This window comes from Diadema setosum, chromosome 1, assembly GCF_964275005.1.
Source record: "Diadema setosum chromosome 1, eeDiaSeto1, whole genome shotgun sequence".
Taxonomy (NCBI): Eukaryota; Metazoa; Echinodermata; class Echinoidea; order Diadematoida; family Diadematidae; genus Diadema; species Diadema setosum.
The window spans coordinates 10,794,172-10,807,651 of record NC_092685.1 but is presented as its reverse complement, the minus strand read 5'-3'; the positions used below and the strand labels follow the sequence as shown (position 1 = coordinate 10,807,651).

Sequence of the window (13,480 nt, the reverse complement as noted above, 5' to 3'; positions counted from 1 at the left end):
CTGTCTACATGAGAACAGTACATAGATATAAAGCAATACTACTGAATATACACTGTTTGATGGCATTTGCCCATGTGGTACCTAAACATGTAGTTGTTATGAAGTCTGTAGCATTTAAACTTTGTTGCTTAACATGTTTTCGTGAACCAGTGGTTTTGTTTTTCACAGTCCAGACTATAGATGATAATGCTATTACCTCACAAGTACTCTGCTTGTCCTTTCTACAGATTTTCATTAAATTTCATCTTGTTTATGAGAAAAAAGTAGAATATTATGCACTTTGTAGAAAATTATCCTTTAGTTGTCATGTCACGTCATTAAATTAATAGAATACATGCAAAATAAAAGAAATGGAAGTGCTATCAAATCTCTTATATACAAACCATAGAATTATGGCATTATTTCATCATTTGTATACAAATTATGCAATCTTTTAATTATCATGTATCAGGAGGTTAAATTAATAGAATACATGCAAAATAAAAGAAACGGAACTGCTATCAAATCTCTAATGTACAAACCATAAAATTATGGCATTATTACATCATTCGTATACAAATTATGCAATTTTAACTGATATCACTGTGAAAACATAAATGTTGCGAAATTTCATATTTTTTTCTTTTTATAACTCTTTGTCCAAACTTGAATTAAACACTTGCTCTATAACTTACAACTTTTCTACTCTGCTTTATGTTTGACTTCATTCTTCATTTGATAAATTCAACAGGAATAGACGAGTGGCGGTCCCCCTTTAAAGTGAAGCACGCAGATTGTGGAGAGTGGCAAGCCACGTCAGCATGCGTGCAATGAAAGCCTGTTCCAAACCATCAAATTAACATTGTTGACTGTTTCATATGGGGGGTGAAATGTTCAAAATGCTGCCTCATTCCACAGACTAAGCCAAAAATCTTGCCTCGGGCAATATGCTACTGCAGTAGTGAGAAACTGTCAGGGGTCATTAGAATTGATTGGGGAGAGTCACATGTTTTTTGTGTAGCTGCTCATCAAATATCTATTTGGGGAAAAGTGACCAACGAACAAGATGTCATTTTTGTCTTCATTTGCTCGCCCTGTTACCGTACTGTGTGACCATGCCACTCTACTGACAGAAATTCGTGCCAGGATTAGAATGCTGCCATTAGATCCTAAACGTGTCCATTTACCCGATCATAACTTGCCAGGCTCTTCTCTTGCCTCTTGAGTAAATTCCCATTTAAAAAAAAAATGATGATAATAATAATAATAATGATAATAATAATAATAATAATAATAATAATAATAACAATAATAATAATGATAATAGTAATAATAATGATAATGATAATGATAATAATGATAATAATATCATTATTATTATTATTAACATAAACAAAATACAAATCAGTTGTAATATAAGTCTCACCAGCCCAAGTGTGCATAAGAATGTGACTGTCTGATGTGAACATTACTGTGATGCAATGTGGACCATGGCTCACTAATGTACCCCACTTTAGAGTTTTAGAGTTTTCTGGCTTAGCAGGATCCTGATCGTGTGAGGAAATAAGTGGGGAATCCTGAGAGGCTGTGATGTCATCATTGAGCGGTTACTTGTTTTTTCTTTTAACACTCTTTTCCACCACCCCCCCCCCCCCCCCCCCCCGGGAAATACAGCTATAGGGGCATTGTCCGGAAATCTGATGGATGTTACATTGCATCCTCGTCAGACTCTATGCATTTAGGTTTGATCTAAAGTCGTCATCATACAAAATGGACAAATAAGTATAGTTTTAAGATCTAGTAAATTGTATTTGTGCTCTATTATTGCCGTTTCCTCCAAATTCAGTGCCCCAGGTGCGGGTGTCTTGCGAGGATGCCGCAGGAGTTGTTCTAGACCAGCCCCCCAGTCCCACTGCCTATGTGATGCTGTTTACAACACAAGTATGAGCTCACAGCAAGTACTCAGTAAACAATTTCTGCAATGCTTCAGGAGCTTAGGTCTTGGCTCAAAATAATAAAGGGGGCTCCCATCATGTCCTACAGTGAGGAGAGAATGCCAAGACATCCGCAGGAGGGCTACAGTACCCTTGTCGCTGCTGTGAGAATTTGCCAATTTTCCCCCAAATTTGGTGCCCCCACGCAGGCACCTTATCCTGAACCTAGCTGTGGATGTGTGATTGTTGCATGCCATGTATCTTTTTTGTCATCTGAAGCAGGACATCTGTGTCACTCTGCAAAGAAAGCACACATGAGCAAATGTGCAGATGGATCTAGACAGACGGAGTAGAGCAAGGGTTAAAGTCGTGTTTCTTGCCCTTTGGAGTATTGCTTGGCACAAAACCCAGCAATGTGTGTTCCCCCATACAGTAGCCTTATGACTGGAGTGCCCAAATGGGTAATCAATTACATAATCCTCCTGGCCTTGCATATGTCTCATCTTATTTCCAGCCTCATGTGCCATGATTTTGTTCCCGCCAAAATTAGTAGTATTGAACTGATATGTGCAAGGTCCCTATTCAGATCTACTGAAGACAACCTCACTGTCTCCAGCCAATATTTGCAAACATACCCATCACCAGCTCCTAGGATCCTTCTCAGCAGAACTTAGAATTCCCAGGTCCCCTGAGCCAGTGGTTTAGTTGTGGCATCAGCAGTCACTGTTCACTTACTATTGATATTTGTTGTACATTGTGCATACATGCCTAGATTTCTGTGTCTCTCTACAGATACTTGTATTTTTAAAAAGATATATATATTTTTAGAAAAAAGAAAAAAAAAAAGATGTCTCCATGAATACAAAGCTGCTTTTGGCCTTTAAGCTGTAGAAAGAATTGGTGAAACGATCTTCACCCTTCATACATCTACAACTATCATAAACACAAGGTGCAAAGGATAACCCCTTGTGTGTTCTGAGTAACGAATCACACAGAAAACCCCATAGTATGGTAATCACTGTCCAAAGTCCATGGCGCAGAAAGAGTTAAAATGTTGACAAATGTATTTTTCTTCCCCCCCCCCCCCAAAAAAAAAACACAAACAAACAAACAAAAAAACAACCCTGTAGACACATTTGCATTCATTCACCTACCCTCTCCGTCATACTAGAAGGATACTCCCTGTGGTACTTGTAAATCCATAGCCATCAATGATAGCAGTTTACTGTATCCATGTGCATGTGGAGCTGCCTTTTGCTGCATGGAACAAATGCTCAAATATTTTGAAATTGCAAATTACACAGATATAGCCTTAAGTTTATTTTCATACATTTTCATGGTTGGGACTGGTTAACATTATGAACAGGATGGCTGCTCCATAGACTATATCATTCTGCTTTGATTGAAGAAGTGGTTGTGTTTTGTTATACCCGATTCACGATGAGCACTCGATTGCGTACATGCTGGTTTGAAGTGTGCGTATCCTGCTCTCAAGATTTGAGATTTGCACCACGGCAATAGAAAGTTGTCCAACTGTTTATCATAGGGGCAGTGATTACTGTGACATGAGAAAGTGATTTCCCATTGTCACTCCAGCGACACTTTTGCTTGGAGAGTCCAAAGGCCGACCGATCTACTCACAATGCTGGGAAGTGACCCTTATCTCCACTGGCTCTTTATCCCATTAATTACATCACAACCTATATCTGGGTATGCATTGATTACACACGGTCTGACACATCTCCAGTTTGACAATACAATCGGTCAGTCATCGAGGAATGCGGTGTCTTGGAAGAATAGAGCAATTACTTAATATATGATGACTAATCTGTAGGCTGTTCATTGTGTCTGCCAAATGAATCTATCAAGGGCATTATTTGTATTTATGTTGCTACTTGTCATAATACCTATTTATATCAGACCATACGTGTCAACAAGGACTCCCACTATAGAGCTGGATGGCTTAACAGAGTCATGTAGCTATGTATAGTGCATGCAGGAGTTATCAACTCCCTGTGTGAATGTCCTGCAGTACATTGTTCACTTCATTTGAGTGAACAAAAAGGAAATGTTTGATATTGTACAATTTTTGTAGCTGTGGTACTTTAATCCAAAGATTTTATCTGAATCATTTGAATCAATTATGTATCTTGATCAAGTAAAACTGAATATAATTGACCTCTTTGATTAATGAATGATAGGACCTAATATAACAACAACAAAAGAGATAGGTATTCCTGATTTTGGCTGAATATCCCTTTTTGTTTCATTTCTGCGAGTTCTGTATGTATCTGTTTTGTGTTTTCTTTTTAAACGTTTTTTTTTTTTTTTTCAAGGATAGGCTGTGAGTGAGAAAAAGTGGGTTGAGCTACTGCATGGCTATCTACTGAGAAAACTATGTGAATAACTTAAGGATATTAATAGTGGCTCTTGCTAGACATAAAACTTCATGTTTTGATGGGGGGAAAAAAGAATTATATGGGACATTCAAACTACTCTTCAGGAAGCACAATATCAGAAAAATCGCATCAGTTTGGTAAAATTTGTGAGGCGGCGGTGCCAGAAGCTGCTTGCACTATCATCAGAAATACTTGCACACCCAGTGTGCAAACTTTGTGATGGGAAGTTCTCTGTCATGATTTACAGCGTGAAACATAACCACAGAAAACTTCATGAGTTTTGTTACATGATTTCCGCCTCATGTTAAGATTACTCCCCGCGGCCACACATGCAACGTGCAGTGAGCCGGCCAGGCTATTGTTGCATATTCTGTTGTTTGCGGTAGGCTGCCGAGTTGATTGCGCTTGCACCAAACAGCAACAATATGATTCTCCTGTGCCTATCCTTAGACAAGTATCACTTTACCCCTCCTCTTCCTTCCTGTGTAAAAGTCAAAGAAATTTGTTTGACTCAAAGACATTTTTTTTTTAAAGTAAAGGACCTAGGAAACAAAGGAGTGAAAGGGGGTGACTTTGACCCTGTGATAAAATTGGCGTAATTCCTGTTCTGCTTGAGGGTAAAAATTTCCAAGGGTCTTTTTTCCTGTGGGCTTCACGTGGTCGTGATAACAATCAAAGTTGTTGCAACCGCATAAACCCCTTTTTATCTTCGCAGAAAACAGCAGTATTGATTCCAATCTGCCTCAGCAGTTGCTGGTCCTTCCCTGGAAATGGCAAAGATTACGTTGTTGGAGTTGACTAGCCCCCCTTTTCCAGCCCCTTTAGGTGCAGCACAGGGAGGTTAAGGGGGGAGGTTCAACTCTGTTTTCGCAACCTTTGAGCAGAGGAAGACATTGGTTTCCTCGCAGGATATGAACACTCAATGTCACAATACCTTTAAGTCATGGCATGTATACAGAGAGGGAAATGGGGATGGGGGTGGCTGAAGCAGGAGGAGGAGTTCTGCTCACCATGAGAGCATCAAGAACCCTGAGGGGCAAGGATGGTGGGGGTGGGATAGGGAAGGGGAAGGGGGGAGAAATTGCTGGAGGGAGGCGTGGTGATAGGAACTGGCCATGCAGGGCTGCCAAGCAGTCTGGGGATCAGACATTGATGAAAGAGGTCAGTGAATTGCCCCAGGAGTGGGTGGTGTACCAACAAGTTGAAGGCCATTTTCGAAGATGGGACTAATGAACAACATCACAAGATTTGCAACACAAGATCACAAGTTTTATCACAAGGTTTCTTTTCCAACTGAATATCTTTCCCTCTAATGAGATATCATCCTTTAAGAACAGATCAAACAGGCAGTTTTGCCGACAAAAAAAAAAGAAAAAGAAAGGAAAACCCATCCCAAATCACTACATTAGCTAGTGTGAAACACTATGAGCATTGACGAAAATGGGGAATGATTAACCTTGAAATAAAAGCTGATTGAAAAAGTGACAGAAAATCTGACAAAGCAGTGTTTTTATTTATTCCTTGAATATGTCTTTAATTGATTACTATAGTGAAGGAGCTGAGCCACTTACAATACATTCTAGTTCCTTTGCACTATTTCAAGACTGAAATAATGTTCACTACACTGACAACCTCTTCCCTCGTACCAGAGCACCCTGTCTGGTATGGACCTTTTCTATTTTTGTTCAGCATGCAGACACAGGATGCTAAAGGCTCATGGAAAGGAACCTGTATTCAGGGCATGTTTTTTCTATTTTCTCTCCCTTCCTCTTTCCCTTTCCTCCCAAAGACATCAAACAGACTAGAGAGAGAGAATTTTATGACTTGCCTTACTGCAGACACCTGCATTCTTTCAAACCAAGGTACTCAAAGCCAATCTTAAGCAAAGTATCCTCTGAGTTGTTTGAACAAAAACATTCCCGTTGCTGGGACTACGGTAAAATGTCTTGGAAGCACTGCCATATTCACTTCTTCACAATGAATAGAATATTGTTGAAATTTCCTCAAAGAGATTGGAAAATGGGACAAGCAAGGAAAGAGAGTAGATGGATATGAAGTTGTATAAATTGCTTTTGAAGCCATTTGATGTCATATTGTGCTGTTGTTCTTGTGTTCAGGTACTGTAGCTGTTTCAGTGATAGAAACGGCATGCCTCAGAAGGTTGTTTGTTACCTCAAGTAATGACACATTCTCATCAAGACACCACATGAAGTCAGTTTAATCAACAGCTTGAGACGAGGACATGGATCTATTTGCTGTATAATTTTGATGTCACAGGTGGTAACCAGCTTCAAGAATGCCCTCATTTTTGCCACTGATTTGTCCTCTTGTAGACTCTGTGTGTAGGACTAGGATTGTTGCATTGACATTGATATAGGCCTAGAGCATGTCATTTCTCTGCGTTGGGCTTTATGTTGTGCCTGTCATTAGTTATCCTGGCATGAAGAAAGGGGGGGGGGGGGTGGATCTATTTAATGTCAGCCTTGTGTCCTTGCGGTCCTAACTAACCATTTGTCTGGCGCTTCACCAAAATACTGACATCCAGTGGGCCGTAGAATCACAGAATCGAGGAGGATCGCAGAGACAGGATCCTGCACGAGGTTTTTTCTGGCTGGCTGGAGGAGTTCTTCAGCCCTGCCTGCTCATGTTTCCCTCTATCTGTCAACACTGCCAATCATTGGCTGGAGTACAGGGGTCTGCTTGCCTTCCCCTCATTCCCCCCATAACACTTTTCACCACCTCACTGCTCTCCCTTTCTCTCCTTCTCTCTTCCAGATCCGCTTTTCCTGCGTGCTACTGCTGCTATTTCTGTTTTCATGCCAACTTGCTTTGGCTTGACAGCCTACAGCTCGTCTGTCTTGGCTCTTACACCCACGCACATCCACCCACCCACACACACGTACACACATACACTTTTTTTTCTTCAATATCTTTATTCAGTAATCTTCAAATGATACAAATATGATAGGCTGGCAATGCTGTACAGATTAACAAAATGATCACATATTTTTGACATGGATAACAAAAGTAGTTTTATATCTTTCCTGCCTGTGTACTGCTGTGTAGGCCTACATACTACTAAAAATCAAATCTTCATATTTAACACCAAGCATTACTGCATCCATCGAATTGATAACAAAGTGAAAAAGAAAGTTAAAGTAAAAACACACATACACACATACATACAATTAAAAAACCAGAGCAAACCACAAAGAAACCACCTGATATGTAAACACTACATAATGATGAATTTGCATTGTATTCATGATTACTTCCAACATGCTGAAATAATGTCCATCCTCCCCTTCCCCCCCCCCAAAAAAAAAAAGAAGCAAAACACAGTTTTACTGATATCCCTCAATGATAACACACTCAGTGAAAAGAAATCGCTGTGAGACAAATAGAAAAATGTATTAGTTTAATTGCAAAGATATTGTTTGCTTTAAAAAACAACAACCTGCTATCATCATGCCATATACCTCCATATTTCTGTTGGTCCTTCATGTGATATCAAGTAGGTTCAAGAGATTTAGTCACAACAGTCTCATTCCCTTTGATCCCATGTTTGATGCCGCCACTCACAAATATTTATAATGAATATACAGATAATGATGAATCTACAGATTGCTCAGAAAGATGACGGCATCACACCCCAATCATCAAAGGGACAAACGCACCTGTGAAATTCTTTCGTGCATCCATAGAAAAATTGACAGCTGTTTAAGTAATCATAACCAGTTGGAACTCCATCTCTTGAACCTCCTTGTTAATGTGTTATGTTCAGTGTTAGTAATCTGTCCGTACACAGACACACACTCATGCATACACATGATAAGGAAAACTGCCAGTGCGAACTATTCTAAATAACCTTTCCATTGTCAAATCCACATTTACATCATTGACTGTCAACCCTGGAGTGAGAATTTAGAGTGAGACACAGTGTGGGAGTGCAGCGACCAAGCCTGATGGAGCGAAGAGACAAGGGGTGGGTGGGGTGGTGCAGAAGAGGGGTTTCCGCTTTTCCAGGGCACGATTAAGGGAGCTCTGACGATTTTACATTTTAAATGGTAAAATCTGGTGTAATTTAACCATGATTTCAACACATCCACAGAAGCAGCACTAATGTACTATTTTTTCCCCCTTAAAGGTAGGGAATCCCATTTGCATGCCTTAAATGAAGAGTTGTATAAACACAGTGGTATGATGAACAGAGTATCATTTTAGAAACTCCCATAAAGTATTGAAAGTGGAAGGTAACATTAAGTACATTTTTATTGACCGTTAGATTTTGAATTGAATTTTTTTCGGGGCTCACCGTAAATTCCAGTACATTACTAGGCTACCTTTGCAGACCCATGCACTGCATGTGTGTCCATCATGTATATTTTGTGAATAAAGTTCATCAAAACTTACAAACATTTCTATATACATTCTTACCACACACTCTATATGTTATTACATCAGCTCTTATACTTTATAGATTATTTTTTATAGATAAAAAATACAGAAGACTGCAACAAAAAGGCTTAAGTGTGGCTGACACACAGAACTACTGAGTAGTTGAGTTTTGTGCATTATTCAAATTGTAGATAACTGTTGACTTCCAAATTTCTAAGCAGTGGCCTAAACAAGTCCCCTGAGGTTCATATTTAATGTTTTGCTGCATTTTGGGAGTTCTGTAAAAGGTATCCCCTACCTTTAAACTGTATATTTTTAGCGTTCAGCATGGGAATTGTTTGTTTGAATGAGACAGTTGGAAGTGGTCGACTTTCGTGAGTTTTTCACTGACTGCGTGAGAGTTGGCAGCCCTGGTGAGAACAAGTCCATGCTGATTGCTTGATTGCCTACTTGTAGGCCTACATACAAGTTACGTCTATCTAACGGTCAGTCATGGATGAAAATGTAGCATCATGTTGCTATTGATTTGGGATACATTTCTGTACGTTGCATCTGTTTCGGTGCTACTCTCTAAAAAAAAAAAAATCGAGTGAAAATATTCACAAAAAAAGAGTGAATTTAGAGTGGAATTGGAGTGAATTTTGAGTGAAAATGTTCATTTTCACTCATTTTGGAGTGATCTCAGGGATCACTCAAAGATTTTTGAGTGATCCCTAAGGTCACTCTAAAACGAGTGAAATGAACATTTTCACTCCAATTTCACTCCAATTTTCACTCCATTTTCACTCCAATTTCACTCCAATTTCACTCTTTTTTGTATTTTTTTTTTTTTTTTTTTTTTTTTACAGAGTACTTTTCTCCATTCCATCCTTCTTAGATCCTGTATTGGTAGAGAATGAAAACAAAATTGAGATGAATAAAAAAAAAAGAAAAAAAAGAAAATCCCTGGCCATGATACAATATTATGAGCTAGTGCATTGTCCCACTGTATGGACTGTGTGATGATACTCTATTAAACCCTCTGCATGCCACATGATATTACCTGCTCATAGGTTTGTGTGTAAGAGTTGTGCACATTGGACTCATTGGCACAGAATGGCTTAAAGAGAATCTAGACTACTGATCCAGAGGCTTAGATCTCTTCATGCTCTCTTCACAAATTTGTTTCAAAGATCTTTTAGGCACCAATTAGTCCTCTTCTCTCCCCCCCCCCAAAAAAAAAAAACTCTAACTGCCCTTTCCACCTTCTCCTATTCCAGGAAAGTGCAGTCTCCTTTCCTACTTTTTTTTTATTATTGCAGGTGTAACCATAGGAACAGATAAAATCAGGAAAAGGTAGTGTTACATTCCACTATTTTACTGCTAAGTTGATATGACATATGATGATAACACTTCACCCGTTGAAGACTAGTCCCAAGTATGCTCGGGCAGGTATCTTTGGGAAATGCGTGATACATCAAAATCAACTTATCCTCAGTGGGTTAAGCAAAAGATATGTCCTTATCTTGTCTCCAGAATGAGCAGCTTTTCCTGTGAAAGAATGTACTTTGCTGCTATTAGTAACAAACTTGTTTGCAAGGAGAACAACAGTCACTTCACACCATTGTTGCATGTTGTGTTGTTATGCTTCAGACTTCTTGAAGACTGCTTCTGTTGTTGTTTGGAAAACAATCTTAAATTACTGTAAAAGTGGATATTTTCACTCGACTAACTTTTCGCGCTTGGCCAGGCAAGAAGAGTTTCACGTGTTTTTAATTCGGCCGAATCAAGACATCAACTATCAACATACGGCAAGCAAAAATATTTGCATGCTTATATTTTCGTGCTAGTTTCTGGTTGTGCAAAATGCAAAAATATCCAGTGTTGCAGTAATATAGAATGCCATATATTTTTAGATGCCCCCCCCCCCTTCTCTGTATCCAGCTCTCCAAAGCCATATACTGGCAAATCCCCAATGGCAAAAGAAGATCCCTTTGCAACATGAATTCTTGACAATTGATGACAATACCTGGTACATATTAAAGGCATAATTTACCATTTGCAGATGAAACAAAATCCCACCATTAGTGCTTTAAAAAAGCTCTAAAATTTGAGTTAGGGATAGAAACAACCACTGTAAAAATGTGAATCAGTTTTATCGATGTTAAGTATTGCTAAATACACAAACTGTAAACAATAGTTATAATAAAAATGTCTCCAGACTACACCGTCTACAGTTACGGTTTATTAAGAAAAATACTGATATCTCCTTATATTTTAGGCTTTATTGGGAAAATTTCATATGGTAGGATGTTTTGTGATACAACAGACCTACACATATGCATCAAATCACTGCTCCCAAAGGTAAACCAGACCTTTAACCAACACATACATTTTGAGAAATTCTTGAGTGTTTGGAAAACCAATAGAGGAAAGTCCATCACCACTAACCACTCCCCCATCCCCTCCCCCTCCCCTTTCTGTAAGAAAAATGTGACTGAGGATAATGTGACTTTAGATATTCAGACATCCTTCTAACCTCAAAACTTTGTAACTTCTTCTTGTGTTTGAAATGCAGCCACTCTTCTGCAGACATTTTTTTTTTTTTAAGTGTATAATGTTCTGTAACTTCTGTTCATTTTTCTTTGCAGATCATTGCATTCCACATGTGGCGTCCTAACTTGTGCCTCAGAGGTGAATTCAGTTAAAGTTACTCCACTTCCCATGCAATCAAATTATTTGTTCTTCACAGAGATTACTGTATAAGCTGTTATTTTCGCGAGGGTTTAATTTTCGCGAATTTCGCGAATCACTCTTGGACCGCAAATTTAACAACACGCGAAAATGCCGCTATATGCGCCAGGTAAATACACGTGTAGTACACTTACGATAGCCAAGGTTTCCATTCGCGAAAACAACATCTCGCGAAAATGTCCGAGACCTCATTCGCGAAAATATCTGTACGCGAAAATAACAGCTTATACAGTATACAATGAATTGGCTTAAAGTAAGATGACTTTCTGTGCAGGTCATTTCAAATGTAGAGAAGGTTCTGAGGAACCCTAGACAGATAGCCACATTGAAATGATACTCACCATGAGACTATGACCTAAACACATGGAATATACAAAAGGATACATAAAAATTGATAGTTGGTGTCTCCGACAAGTCGCTTTCACTGGTACAAAAGTGTCTCTTGGAGCTTACATTGCACCCTTTCTCCTTCCCCTGCTCTCCATATTCCCCCTTCCATGTCTCACAGCGCTGCCCTCACACAGAGGAAGCATGTTAAATTGACCAAGTTTTGTCGTATGGAATCAAGTGTCACTATTCTTAGAAGGTCCAATATAATCTCTCGTTCTTGGCAATTCATTGCAGTTCATTTTTGTCTCAGATTGTCAAACTTTCTTTTTTAAAATTTTTTTTAGCATGTACTCTGCTGTTGCCAAGGGGCATCAACCCTTAGTCTGTAACTTTTCCCTTACACGATATCTACTATTCTGGTTGATTCCACTTAACTCTTATGTGCCACATTCGCACGCCCGACTCAGTTGACGGCTTGCCAAGTTTGCATATTTTGCTCAAACATACAATCCCGCCCAAGCCGATCGATAAATCGCCAAATGCCGCATAACAATGGAAGTTCCACTCATGATTCTGTTCCTCTTATCTGCAGCTTGCATTGTTTGGCGAATATTAATTGAATACCAAGCAGTGTTTCCTTTTGGATTTTTGTATAAATTATAAGTTTCTGTCATTGTTTTGTGTACAAAAGTCATGCCTCCACAATATTATGGCTACTGGTCATTTGAAAGAAAATCAATCATAAATTTGTCATAGAATTTTACATCATAGCAGAGCTTGGGTTTTCTCTGCAGCTTTGCTCATTGCATGTCCGGCATAGGTAAAAATTTATAGAAAGTTACGTGGATTTGAAAAAACAATGTTTTCCCCAAAGCATACCTGCATTGCGGTCTCAGAATAATGTGGCACACAGGGGCTTTACAGTGTGGCACACTGAGTTAACTTTACTCTTTTAAATCGTCTGTTCAACCCCTTTTACTCTATGCAGCCGCCCCCCCCCCCCCCTTACTCTATTCACATCCTTTCAGGCAACGTGAACATTGAGTGGTATGTATGTCATGCTTAGACGCCATGCATGAATCTATCCAATGATATTTCAAAGTGAAAAAAAAAGTTCTAGTTACTAGAATTAATTTTACACTTTGAAAACCGAACTATTCTGTTGAGTGTGTATTCAGTTTCACTCTGTTTCTCTGTGTTATTAATCTCTCTTGGTTATATCTGTACATGCTCTAAATCACGTACTTATAAGTGGGCAGTACATAAATATTATCCCTGTATTATGATATCTGTCATCTAACATCTGACATGTAATATGGCATCTAATCACACTACATTTCACATTGAAAGTCAGTTTCATGTTCTTATTATTACTAATGCTTTTTATCTGCAAAAGGTATTTCATGCTCTAATTATTTTGCTTTCACATGTGAAACTTGTTATTTCAGACCTGCAAATGGGATGTGCATTTGTTTACTGTATTCTTGATTCAAACTGTTAAAAACTTGTTAACTGTTTGAATTTGTGTGTGTATACACACACACACACACACACACACACACACGCACACACACACACACACACACACACGCACACACAGATTGATCCGTTGATGATAGAATATGAAATCATGTCTTATTCAGTTTTGCTGTAGTCTAGGCACACTATCTGCAGGTTGGAGTCATTGTGATGTTTTATATGATACAT

The 13,480-nt window shown here is 38.9% G+C and overlaps 1 protein-coding gene across 1 annotated transcript in view; it reads left to right on the top strand.

Moving 5' to 3' along the window:
• LOC140236453 (uncharacterized) overlaps nt 1–2,156 on the top strand; it is a 111,605-nt gene extending 109,449 nt beyond the window's left edge. The window contains exon 11 of the mRNA XM_072316379.1: nt 2,123–2,156. Within this exon, the coding sequence (XP_072172480.1) occupies nt 2,123–2,156 (34 nt within the window). The remainder of the gene's footprint in view (nt 1–2,122) is intronic.
• Nucleotides 2,157–13,480: the final 11,324 nt, after the last annotated feature.